Source organism: Opisthorchis viverrini, assembly GCF_000715545.1.
Source record: "Opisthorchis viverrini unplaced genomic scaffold opera_v5_313, whole genome shotgun sequence".
Classification (NCBI taxonomy): domain Eukaryota; kingdom Metazoa; phylum Platyhelminthes; class Trematoda; order Opisthorchiida; family Opisthorchiidae; genus Opisthorchis; species Opisthorchis viverrini.
Window position 1 is genome coordinate 54,962 of NW_008751969.1, and position 13,119 is coordinate 68,080.

Here is a 13,119-nt window from a genome sequence, read left to right on the forward strand (position 1 = left end):
GATGATGATGATGATGATGATGATGATGATATCCAGTGGATCCCCAGTCATCAGAACTCAAATTTCCCCGAATTCGCTGAGGAAGATGTGGCCAGGACATTACACTACATCTTTGTCATGAACTATGTATGTGTAGTTTATATCCAAATATGACTTCGTAGCAAACAGACCATTCACCCCTAACATGCCAAGTGACTGGAAATGTTGATATACTTAATTTCGGAACACCTTGCTCGCTTATTTTATAAATCACTTATGAAGGTCTTCGAATACGGCTGGTGTGTCTTCCTATTTCCACCAGGAAGCACCAGCATATCAGAGACATTTCGGTATCGGTTGAAGTTGTTTCCATTTCTGATGGATAGATTAATATACCTAATCCTGTAGTCACAAGGTAGGTGAGTTTACTGGTCAACATAAACAGATGGTTTAACCGAATACATCCACCGAGTACCTCCTTTTTGGGAAAACACGAAGAAAAACGATGAGTGGGATTGGCCAAACAAATCGTACAGTTACCTGACGACTGGGGCGCGTTCCATGAGCCTGCTAAAAGTGGATTTCATACTCACGCTGCGGATTATTGAAAACGCAGACGAATTTGGTCAGTTGATCAACAAAGTCGTGACTTACAGAATGGGTCTTTCGTGAGGGATTAACGGGTACGACCTCTTGACTTTCCTAATAATCTGGGCCTCACTGTCTTTTTTTGTTGATAGCATTTCCAGCTCTGTCGTATCAGCGAGAAGCAATCAAACTTCGTAGTTATCTCAAATTTCTATTTTCGGTGTTCAGCTGATTCGATCGGTTTTCGATCCAACCTATCCTGAAGCCGTATCCGACCGCATGATGGGGGGAGGGGGCGATATGGATCAAGTGGTTATAGCTGGAAGGTCCGTGGTTCGAACCCAACCCCTGCCTCTCGACTTCCCCTGTCTAGGTTTGGGCAACCTGGCAGTATCCCAGCCTTCGTGCTTCCTTCGGATGGCATGGCAGTTGGGTAGTTTCACGTGCTTGGCTAACGCGCCACACTTATTGATTCGGCCAAATTATCCCTTCATTCAACATGGTTTCCACCATTCGACATCCAACGCGTGCACATAACGTCGTGTGGAACGGTGGATACTAAAACGGTCCTATTATGATGTCCACTAAGAACCGGATTTGTTTTAAACTTGATGTGGACGACTGCATCCGGCCTTCTTCAAACGAGTACATTTGTGCTTATTCATCTGTTTCCCCTAATTTCCGGTGGTAGTCTGTTTTTTGTTTAATCTGGTTCTCCCTCCCATACACACACATCCCTAATAACCCTATTTCGTCTGCAACAGGTGTTTCAGGTTACCAGGTGTTTTATTTCGCTGATTGCCAATCTGTGTTTGTCTCCGTGACGCCGAAAATGTTATGTTCACGCATAGTCTCGCTTGTTTTGTTGGTCACATGTTCGCAACGAAAGACGTTTATTGGAGAGGATCGCTAGGTGTACAGACAAGCACAATCTAGCATCTGCCTATCCTGCTTAAGGTGCTTCTACTGACCTGCCGTGCGCACCAGTCCGTTACAATGTGCACAGATTTTTTAGAAACCATTTTTCGCACTTCCGTTTGATTTCCGTGATGTCATTCAGCCACATTCGATGGTCACGTTAACACTGGAATGACCAGGCGGTCGATCTTTTTCGCTTAAAACGGACCACCTTTTTTCCTTTGTTCTAATCACTTGCAATTCTGCCACTTCCCGATTATTCGCATACTGCGTCTGGTTTAAATTGCATTTCATATGGGGAAGTTGAGGTCGCTGCATTCGAAAATGACTAGCAGTCTGCTCAAACGCTAAAAAATTGTTCAGCTGTAGCATCTTTTCGGTGCTTAGACAATATGCCGCCAGAAAAAAAGCATGAGGACTGGGATACTGCCAAGTTGGCCAAGCCTAGATAAGGGAAGTCAGGAGTCAGAGGTCGGGTTCGAATCAAGAATCTTCCGGTTAGCAACTCCCCGCCCTAATCACTTGAATCCCCTCGTTTAAACACTAGCGGTCCCAGGACATTTATGAGGAAATCTGCTGATCACACACAGTGCAGAAACTATTGGACTGAGGGTCTTCACAGTTTGGTATGCTCCATGTAGGATTCGTTTGCTGGCAGCAATGGTGACATTTTTGGACAGTGACGAGGAGGCATTGTCATCCGATTTCAACTGTGAACCGTTTGAGTAGTTCCAAGTCGGGTAGGATTGATGACACCGACGGCTAACTGAAGCATTTCAGCTAATTCCTCTGAACGCTGTGTGTAATCCACTGATGAGGTTAGTTAAGTTCACGCACGTCAGCGATTCTGAAGACACGCAAGCGTTGATTCAGGGCTTGTAGTATGTTGTACTTGTCGTCCCGTGTTGGTCAGACGCTGATGACTGTGCTGAATTCCTCGTGCTCCATATAGTAGAATCAAGCTCCCGAAACTACATCTTCAAGAAAACGGAGAGCTTATCATTCGATGCAGGAGAACCAGTGACCAAGTAGGCCCACCTTGACCTCCGAGCAGGAAATATCAAATGTCTATATCCCAGCCCCACAGCATCAGTCAGGAGTCATCTAGTCAAGCACAGGTGATTTCGGTTGTCAATCACCTCAGAAATGGGAAACCTCTAAGAGCGAATGGTATTACGCATAAGTTGTATAATCATCGCGTCCACTCAACCTTTCCGGTTAGAAGCCTCGCAGGACATAGCACGTATACGATACCTGTGGCAATGTTTCTTTCACTTCGTGGGTAGCCATTGACGATGTTTGCTGGGCTTGATTTAGGTGGCTCAAAGGAAGTTTGGTCAAACATGATGAAGGCACCCCATTCCGACATGCTGCTTAGTCGTATTTATTCCAATAGTTTTGGAAAGTGTAGGTATGTCGCTGTTGGCCAATTTTCCTCAGACCCTGGGGATTTTTCACTGACTCCCCATTCCACCGATTTCTTCCCCTGTTTTGCTGGGGCTTCCTTTCACGGTTGCATGCGCCATTCGCCGCTTCTGGCGTATTGTCTCTGACGATGCTGATGACCGAAACCCGTAATCCTCTGTTTTCGTGAGTTTTCCATATTCTGGCTGGGAATCATCTAGAATTTTCTCCTATTCTTTAAGAAAAATGATGTATAAGAACTGTTGGAGAATCGATCTCGTAAACGTTGCCGCTAATATTTCTGCTTTTGTACTTGGACATCTTTTGAAATTGGGAGACACTCGAACACGACCGGACTATTTTGACTTCCAGCCCAAGAGAATGTATGTAGTCATTCCCCGCTGAATTATGGAATATTGAGCAAAATTTGAACAGAAAAACATCTTCAGCTCTATTGACTTTTGCAGGACGTTTCACTGTGTCGCAAACTTACTGTCCGGAAGGTCCGTGGTTCGAACCCAACCGTAGCGCTTCGATTGCTTCTTATGGGCTTGGGTAACCTGGTAGTATCTCAACCCTCATACTTCTTTCGGGTGGCCTCGCAGCTAGACACCGAAATAATGTTATGTCGATCGGTTGTTTCTATTACTATTGTTTTATCCCAAATATTATATTCACCTTGAGTTCATGTAGACAATTCGTTTTGCTGTTTGCGTACTATGCAAACTGGTTGCTCCCAACAAAACCTACTTTTCCTCAACGGAAAGTTGAGTTCGACCTAATAAGAAAGGGTTGGATCTCGCGTTTGGCGTGAGGCGAGAATCCCGTTCATCACTGACTCGTTCGTTGATTGGGTGATGCATCAGGTAGTAGAAGAATATCCTGGTGTGCAGCTGAGCCGAACTCTTTGTATTGTGAGCCTCAAATATGATAATGAAGCTGGCGGAAACAGGCGGACAAGCATTTCCTGATCGAATTATCTGTCATTCAAGACTCGTTGGCCTACGGTTAATACCAGTGACCCAGAGTTCGTAGACGCTCTTCGGGTAGCCCCACTCATAGGGGATACTAGCTTTGAATATCCCATAGCATTGCGACACTTAGCATCTGGCATTCCATTTAAAGAATAAATTTATCTCCGTTACGGTGCAGCAGCGTTTCTTCTCATTTTCTTGGGGACCCTATAGAGAAGTTAGGTCGGTCTGCGCGCTACATCTCCCTAATGCTTACGCTTATAAAACTTGGTGTCCTGGCGCACAATAAGTATGCAAACTCGGGTTTTTAACCATTGGTGTCTGGGACTTATTTTACACATTCGACGGCTCGACAAAGTTTCCAACCAGGTTGATAGGGGTCCCCTGTTTGTCATCCTGCGTCTGAGGCAAATACTACAGTGTGACGCTCCGTTCATGTCCCAAAACTTGAACACTAATTATGCACACTTGCAAGATGTGCATTGGAAAGCAGCTAAGAACGTGAATCGGTCTCAACCGGCATGAGATATATGTGCTACCAGAATCTGAATGGGATATTATTCTTTTCAAACCTGTTATCGCCGTTCATGGGTAGCGACAGTACGGGATATCTGTGGAGCCGACTCCTTTTCTCTTTCTCTTAGAAGCTAGTCTCTCTCTGAAGTAAATTAAGCAGGCATATTGCCTGCATTAGTTCAGTCATTCTATCTGAAATCGAGCCAGCGCATTTTTAGAAAGAATCATTATTTTACTGGCTTCGGAAACCGTCTAGGATCAAGGCAACTGTGCTCGTCCTGGCTGCCTCCAACTGTGATATACACACCTGGGTTACGAAGATTCTTTGGGTTTGGACTAATCGGACCTGACCAACACTAACTCTCTTTGAAACAATTGAACCATTTTGGGACTTTTTCAAGGGTTTCGCTTGCTTTTCGTTCATCTACAATCGACTCTATATTCTTCCTCCAACTATGCTAATTAGTTGGTTGCATTTCGCGGCCCAGCTGCGTACCGTAACTAGTACTACAACAGAAACACATTCTGGCTATCGCTCACCTGAACAGAGAAAGAAAGAAAGAAAGAAAGAAAGAGATTCACGACGATTCCTGCTGTGCTACATCACCACCGGTTTTAGAGATCTGTGTTTATCTGACTTGCTTCGGACAACAAACTAGGTTTAATCGATTCTTACTGCCGTTATCACCTTCGTCCGATTCACCAACCGCACACAACACAACTTGAAAAAAAACACGACGATTCTTCCATGACGTAATCTCCCCCGTCCATAAAAGTTTCTCAGCTAAATGTTCGCCGAAGGGACTAAATTTACACTGGCAAGCCATAATCTGTGGGCGAAGTAGTAGTGTTTTAAATTTGGACACTGTGCTGGGTCCAGTTTCCTGTTAACTCCAAATAAATTTACAAATGAATGTATTTCACCGACTGCGTACGGTGTGGTGATTACGACGGTAGAAACTCGGGGATTGTGCCCACCTGGTGAGCTCCGATAGTGGCGAAACCCTTCAACCGCTGTCACGGTGTTTCTTGCAAATCTTTGAGTAGCATTTTCAGCTGAACAACTCTTCATCTCTGAGCACATTACCGTAGGCCCTGCGTGCGCCTCTCGTAGCTTTAAGCGCATGGTCGATACCTGGTGCATCACGTGAGAGATAACACTAGTTTCACCGTAGCAACAACCTTTGTGCACTAACGGGTGAAAATCTGAATTTAGATAGTGCGTGAATGCGCTAATCCTTTTCTTCAGCTCTTTTTGATAAGGATTCCATTATCACTTTTTTACTTTTGCTATTAATTGGGATTCGGCCTCCCACCCACGGAGGACCACATCACGATACGTTGTGCAGTATGGGATTCCCTCATTGCACTCTTCTCCGGTGATTGAACTCACCGGAACGCTGAGGATTAACATCACAGTATTCTGTGGTATATTTGGATGCGTGTTAGGTGCATTTGTGCTACTGGTGCTGCCAGTGTACTATCTGGCGACCGTGTGGATTGCGTGATTGCTGCTTCTCTGCGAAGATTCGAAAACACACCAAGCTTTTTGGAAAATTGACTGATTGCCGCCTACTTGAGCGGCACAAAGCGTTCAGCTTAGATTATCCGGTGTTACCCTCCCTCCTGATGGCCGTTTACCAATGAGTATTACAAACTCATGGGGCGGTCGTTTTTATCCAGACAATCGATATATTCATTCACATATTCTGCACTTGGTTAGTCTTTGGTCTCACGTATGCTTCACACAGAAATTTGGAGCACAAAAGTGAATGATTAAGGTCGCCTCCTAAACTCATCATTCTGAGAATGTTTGTTTTAACACGGTTTCAAAATGGCCTTTGAATGGAGAGCGTACGTTTCAGATGGAACTTGCAGCTGCATTTAGTGACTTTCTGACAAAAAACAGCAGTGGATCCTTCAAATGCCTAATCTCCTTTTGACCTATCCGTATTGCAAAACACGCATCTTAATTCAAACAGTCGAACGAATTCAGCGCATGCATTGTACGCTTGTAAATCGGGTTATTCTAGCAGCTTAGCTAGACATGTGGTTGGAGAACCTGAGGCGAAATTTCGCGAAGTGCCTTTCGGCAGTTACGTTCTGTCCCATTGGGTTGATCATCCGTTTCGGGAACCCAAAGTTTTCTGTTGTTCCCGGAGGAGGCAAATTCTAGGTCCCGATTGCGTTCCTGAAGAGAGAACCTTTCCTCAGCGGCGGCGGTGAGAACATGCAGCTGAACGCCTTATAATGAGAAAGTGCTAATTAGCAGAAGAAAGGTTCCTTCTGTCGACTCGGAATGGCTCTTAGCTCGACGCGCGTACCCACACTTCCCCACTACTGGTAATCCGGACTGCAACTAACTGATTACGTTTGTGCGGAGCTGCAGACCCGGTTCCATTATTCTAAACTGATTCCAGTTTGTGGAAATGGAGTTTGGTGGTCGGGCATTACTTGTGCTTTCGCCTATCCCCCGGTGTTGTTTTCCCCCATCCAGAGGTCTTGATTTGTCCGAAACATTAAGCTCCACACCATCTGTACACTACCATCTTTCCAGTCAGCTATATCTTAGCGGTGGCTGTCTGTTTGTTTATCCACACTACGCCGCAGTCATCTTCATGGTTTTGGACAAATCTACGTGCCAAACGTCATGCGCATTCCATAAGGCCATTCCACATACCTGGACCGCGTTTTTGCCGTTCACCCTGTCACGTTCGATGTGTATTATTTTTGCTAGTCGAAGTTGGTTTGACACGGATGGCAACTCGCTTGCTTGAAACATGCAAACCATGTCTCTCCTCGCTTCTCCCCTTTCAGTGTCCCTGTTTCCCCGGGTTTTGTTCTTTCATGCTTGTTGTAAAGCCATCGATGCTGGTTATTTCTAGGTGTGTTTCACTCGTCAAATATCACAACTCTGGCACTGTCGCTTATGTCCTGGGGTATTTAAATAGGGAGTATCCTGCGACTGGTCTCTCTCGAAAGAAGCTGCTTTGGCTGCGCCTTATGGGTCTTTTTTGAAAATGGGATCACTATAAATCGCTGACCCTCTCCCCGCTACTCACCTTGTACCGTGCACCGATGGCTTTTTTGCTACCTAATGGGCACGTGGTAACCGATAGATAACACGTCAGCTCCAACTTCAACGCCGGTGTAGGATGAGGCTGAGCGTTCTCGGAGCTTTAAATTAGATCAGAGCCGTTGACAGCAATTATGAAGGAGTATGGTTTGCACACGAGCCAGTGGTTGTTCATTGTCTGATGCTTTGTTTTTGAACCTGCGCTTGTGGTTTGTTGGGGTGTAGTTTGCTGCACATCACGAGCTGACTCTTGTGAATTCAAGTGTTGTTATTGTGTTGGCATATTAATAGTTTGGCTGGAATGCTTGATAGCCGATCATCGCACTTGGATTCTGATTGGTCCAATCATAATCTGTGTTGCGTTGTGATTTGTATTTATTGCTTTCTACGGCCACACTGCTGTTGAAATTGTCGTCTCTCATTCTCTCTCCCGGTTGGTTCGTTCGTGATCTGTATTGCGTCGCGGTCGACCTCTTCGTTGTTTGATTGGCTGTGTCATCGTGTATCCATTTGTCAGATTCCTGCGTGGATTTCGGCTTATTCATCTGTGTTAAAATGAGGCCGGGTGACTGCCATGTCTCTCAAATCCTTGTCAGTATTCGTATAGTTAGGTAATCACTTGCGGCACGGAGACTTCCCTTAAGATGGACCACAAGTGGCCTCGGTGTGTAGGGAGCTGGTCTTTATGTGGATGCAACTGGCCAGCTTTCTTGCCCCATTTCGTGTGGTCTTGTGTTCAAGATGGTTCTCTTGCCGCAAGCTAATAAACTCTGTGCTGTTTGGTGCCCCTACTCCAACGTGCTTTCAAATGGATGTAACAGAATTGTTCAACTGCACCGTCCTTACAACCTGGCTTAGTTGATTTCTTATTGTTTTCCAGTAAAAATATATATTCCCTCTGGAGTATCTCTGTTGTGAATAGGTCCAACAACTGTGTAACGCGCAGGTCTAAACAACCGAACCTCCATAATACCTCAACCAATGGATGATACCAATGTCAGGTTATAGCCAATGTCAAAATACGTGACCCTAAATGGTGATGGCATCTTACACTCTTGAGATTCAGCAGTGATCGACCATGTTGTACCCGTACATTTCTACTGGCGCCCAGCGTAACTGCTCCAGTTGTTCCTGAAATTCGCAGTTCGACAAATCCAGGTCCCCATTTCACTGATGTGCGACTTCGGTAAACGACTAAGTGGTCTACATTCCGTCTGCATTACACACGCGAGTAATTCCCTTACCAGTATCCCATCGTTCCTTACCACACACCATTGAAACTCCTGTCTCTCCAAAATTACTCAGCCGAACTCGGTATAACCGTGAGTGCATGGTAGCAGCGGCCCGGTGCGAGCACAACCTGTGGTAATCATATCATAAGTATTTCTGCATGTCTGTTTATTGTAAGGTTAAATGTGAACCACTTCTGCGTCCGAAGATAGGTCGTTGCACACCAGGTAAGCGGCAGTTATTAGGTTGAAACCGTGGAATTAGCAATGGGACTCATCACCTCATCCAACCTTATGGGTATGCAGTTAGCGAATAGTGGATGCAGACAGAGGGACGACCCGATCTCCACTCGCAAAATACAGCCCAATACAACACCCATGTAGAGGGTGATGTGAATACACGGAAGCTTGCAATTGTTGGTTATTTCTATTGAGCTGTTATGAGCAGAGTAAACGGAGATACTGCAGTGGTAAACTTCATTCTCCCTGGTGCCTGAAGTGTACCCCCCGTCGTGATTTGACTGTCTTTGGCTGGTGTTAGTCTTTGTCGAAAGTTTCCCAGCTGTTTCTAATAGCAAACGTTTCCGTAACACGAATGGCGCTTCCTCTCAGCAATTGGAGGGGAGGGAATGGTGTAGTTGAGATCTACTGAAGGACCACAGCGACTGTGTTTATTGGTCCCCCTTTTGGGTGAGTTGGATGCCAAATCTAATTTCGCTTGCCGAATCCATAGAGATGGAAATTAAACGGCAATTGGGTTGGATAGGTTTAGGAAACAAATAAATAAATCGTTCATCTGTAGCGCCATTTCGGTGCCTAGCTTCCATGCCACTAGAAGGAAGCACGAGGGCTGGGATACTGCCAGGTCGCCCAAGCCTAGACAGGGGAAGTCGAGAGGCAGAGGTTGGGTTCGAACCACGGACCTTCCGGTCAGTAAATTCGTGCTCTAATCACTTGGTTTAGGAACTAGTGCTAAAATGTACACGATGCAAATAAATTATGTACGTGCCATTTTACGGTGATGAGGTATGCCCTCGCGTTTACTTCCGATCATCTGTTTTAAAGCCCAAATCTGCCTTCTTGTTCTCTGCCGTTTTCACAGGATCTAACCTCTCTGTACATGGTAATGGAGTTTGTTCCTGGTGGAAACCTCGTGGGTTGGATGGAAGAGGTCGAAATAATCTCTGAAGCTGCTTGCCGGTTCTACGCGGCGGAGACGGTGCTAGCTTTGAGCGACTTACATGCAATGGGTTTCATTCATCGGGATTTGAAGCCGGACAACCTGTTGTTAGACGCAGGTGGACATGTGAAGTTGGCAGATTTCGGTACTGCCATCCGCGTTGATCCCGAAACCCAGTTGGTTCATTGCGATGCCGCCGTTGGCACACCGGACTATCTTAGCCCCGAAGTGTTGCTCTCTCAGGTAACCCTGATTGTTTGGATTTTTGGCTTAAAGTCCTATGTCGCCTACTTCATTTTGAACGTTTTGAATTCTGATGGAATCCACAGTAACTCTCAATAATGTTAGAGGACCTTTTATCATATCAACTACCTTTAAAACTAAACCACTAAAACGCTCCAACCAATTTCCAGATCAGGCCAGCTCTCGTCGCGCCACTGCTGTCGAAATTTTCGTATATAGTTATTTAAACACGTTAGTACTCTTTTTTAAAAGATCATCTCCCCAGTAACATTCGTTCTTCTCCATCGACGCGATTATTTTCGTGCGTTTGACCCTTATTGGAGCTCACCAGCAGTGCATACTTTTGGCCGTCCTGGGGTTCGAATTCTGGGAATTTCAACATAAAAGGCAAGCGTGTTACCACTATTCCACCAGTGCATGTGCCGGAATAGCTAAAGCAGTTCATGCGAGGATATGAATTTTGAGGATACCGGTTTTTTCACCAGACGCCTTCCTGAAGAGCCGGACTTTCTTGAATGGATGAGGAGAAGAATTATGGTTCTACAAATGGCTGATGTGTTCCCTCTGTGAGCAGAAAAGCGCAATAAGAATGCTGCGTGAAATCGATCTATATTTGTTAGTGGAGTTACCCTAGCTTGTCGCCTCAACGAACCGTTTCCTGGATTTGATTCGACCATTGGTTGAAGCATTTTAGCGTTGCAGTACAATCCAAAGGAACTATGGGTGGTACACGACAAGCAAGTATTCATCGGGTTCTCAATAATTTCCATTTTTTTGGTTACAGTATTGTGCGTTCGTCATATCACTTTGTTTTACGATGACTTCTTCCTGGAGAGGAATCAGTGGACTCCAAGAATATGTTGAGCCACTGAACAAGGTTCCAGTGCAGCGTCAAGGAATGGAATAAGCACTAATTCTTAATGAGCCGTATGAGAAACCCTGACGATCGGTTTGGGAATTCATGCTGTGCTCGTACCCGTCAATCCCGCATATATGAATACCTGAAGCGTCCACTTCAGAAAAAAATCGAAGATTTTAGCGTATTCTTACTGGAGCGGTTTAGCCTAGCAGAATACAAATGAAGCTGTGCTTGCAGGGAGATTAAAAACATCATAAACGACAGGTTTAGCTGGGTTCCAGGTGAGTCTTCCGTCAAAACCACCTAGCTTTCAGCGGTCTTACGTCAAACATGGGGCTTTCCTTGGCGGGGTTCCTTCTTCAGTTTGTTAGCATTCCTATCATATTACTATTTTTATCCTCTTCATATAACCGTAAATGCAATTGGTAATATTTTTACTGTTAGCACTTTATCATAATCCTTCTATTTCATATTTGAACGGTAGCTCTTGATACTTGTTTGCTGATGGCACTCGGTGTTCTGCTCCACTAATGGTGGTACATCTGCCTGCTGAATCGTTTCTTTTGTCTCCAGAGTGCACTTTATTCGTTTTCCTTCTCTCCTGATCCACTCACGCATCTTTCGTTTTCCGTTTACATTGCTTTCTTGTAGGCAATAGATGTAAAGCGCTCTCGGCCAATCTGCCAATTCAAACCACTGTCAGTACACATTTTATGACACAACGTACGAACTGCGCCAAACTATTCCGATTGGGCAAATAATCGTATGGTCACGTGTTAGAACTTTCCTCCTCCCCAAATTGTGCATTTAATAGGATTTCCACTGAGCGGGGTGGGGTAACACATACAGTTTGGCAGCTAAATCATCTTTTCCTTCGAACACAAATCCAGATCCACACCTTCAGTTCGACACCAATCAGATACATCCCATACATTTAGGCTATTTTGGCAAAGCACGTGATCAGTTGGCCAACGGCGTCACTGACCTGCGTGTGCACCAGTTCTAAACCTTCCTATGCGTGTAAACCGTTCGGTGTATTCACTCAAGCCGGATTGATCAACTGTGGCGCCGTCACAGTGCTTAGCTGTCACGTAACACAAATCCGACCAGGGTATACAATAATCTTCACAGAGAATGTGTTTCCTTTCTCCTAATCAAATCTCTCCTGTTGTGTGGTTTCCCTTTGAATAGATCCCTCTTAATTGTACCGTCGTTTTGCCCCATAGTGTCATTTGCACTATCTACTGTCCAAGTAAGCAATGTCGTCACATTTAGTCCTTATTCTTTCAGGACTTCTTGTGTCATCGACTCGTTCGTCCTCAAGACTTGAAAGCAATTGCTTCGTGGTCATTTTGTTACCTGTAGACTAGCTAATTGATACACCAAGCCCGTACATTACTTCGCACTGGGAATGAAGGAATGAGGGGTTCGGAGCTGCCAACCAATTCGCGCACAACATCCATGTGCTTTCACTCACAACGCTCGGATGATTTAACATTTGCAATGGAATTACCCAGATCGGCGAACAAGTCAACAATCATGACTGCAACCTGAGCTGCCAACACCTTTTTCAGCTGCAAGCCCTCAACTCTTGTTCTCTTGCTTGGACCCTATGAACTGCCAGGTCCTCCCCTTGAAATCGGCTTTAGCAGTGCTTACCCTAAGGAAGGTGATAGTCCGCTATATTGGTTGTAGGTTGCGTGTCTGCCCTAGACCAAATGTATCAATGAACTTCAGATATTCAGTGTAGTTAATTAGGCGTCACCAACTTGTGAGTGAATTCACCAGGGGGTAAGAGACGAAAGCAAAGGCGGGCACAAATAGAAATGCCATTGTACGTTTCAATTGTTGCTGCATAACTGCATCACTTGGCTAGCAAAACCCAAAGGTCACAAATTCCTTTGCGCGAGTTGCATCATGTGTGCGTGTACGCGCGCGTTCCTCTCTTCCTCTACGTGTGTTGCATCCCTCTCGAGACTAGTAGCATGGCGGTTTGCTTATCAGGTTGTGACGGTTGAAAGCGAAAAAATGTGATGAAATGTGGCGTACCCATCCACTCACCCACCCACCCACATCACCACGGTGGTAGGCTACAGGTTTTCTGCCGATGACGATGATGATGATGATGATGATGACATGGGCAAACGTGCGTG

At 45.3% G+C, this 13,119-nt stretch overlaps 1 protein-coding gene across 1 annotated transcript in view; it reads left to right on the top strand.

The window, feature by feature from the left end:
- T265_14978 (hypothetical protein) overlaps positions 1–13,119 on the top strand; it is a gene marked incomplete at both ends in the record, with an annotated part of 54,721 nt that overhangs the window by 13,704 nt on the left and 27,898 nt on the right. Inside the window, one exon of the mRNA XM_009176057.1 lies at positions 9,787–10,107. Within this exon, the coding sequence (XP_009174321.1) occupies positions 9,787–10,107 (321 nt within the window). The remainder of the gene's footprint in view (positions 1–9,786; positions 10,108–13,119) is intronic.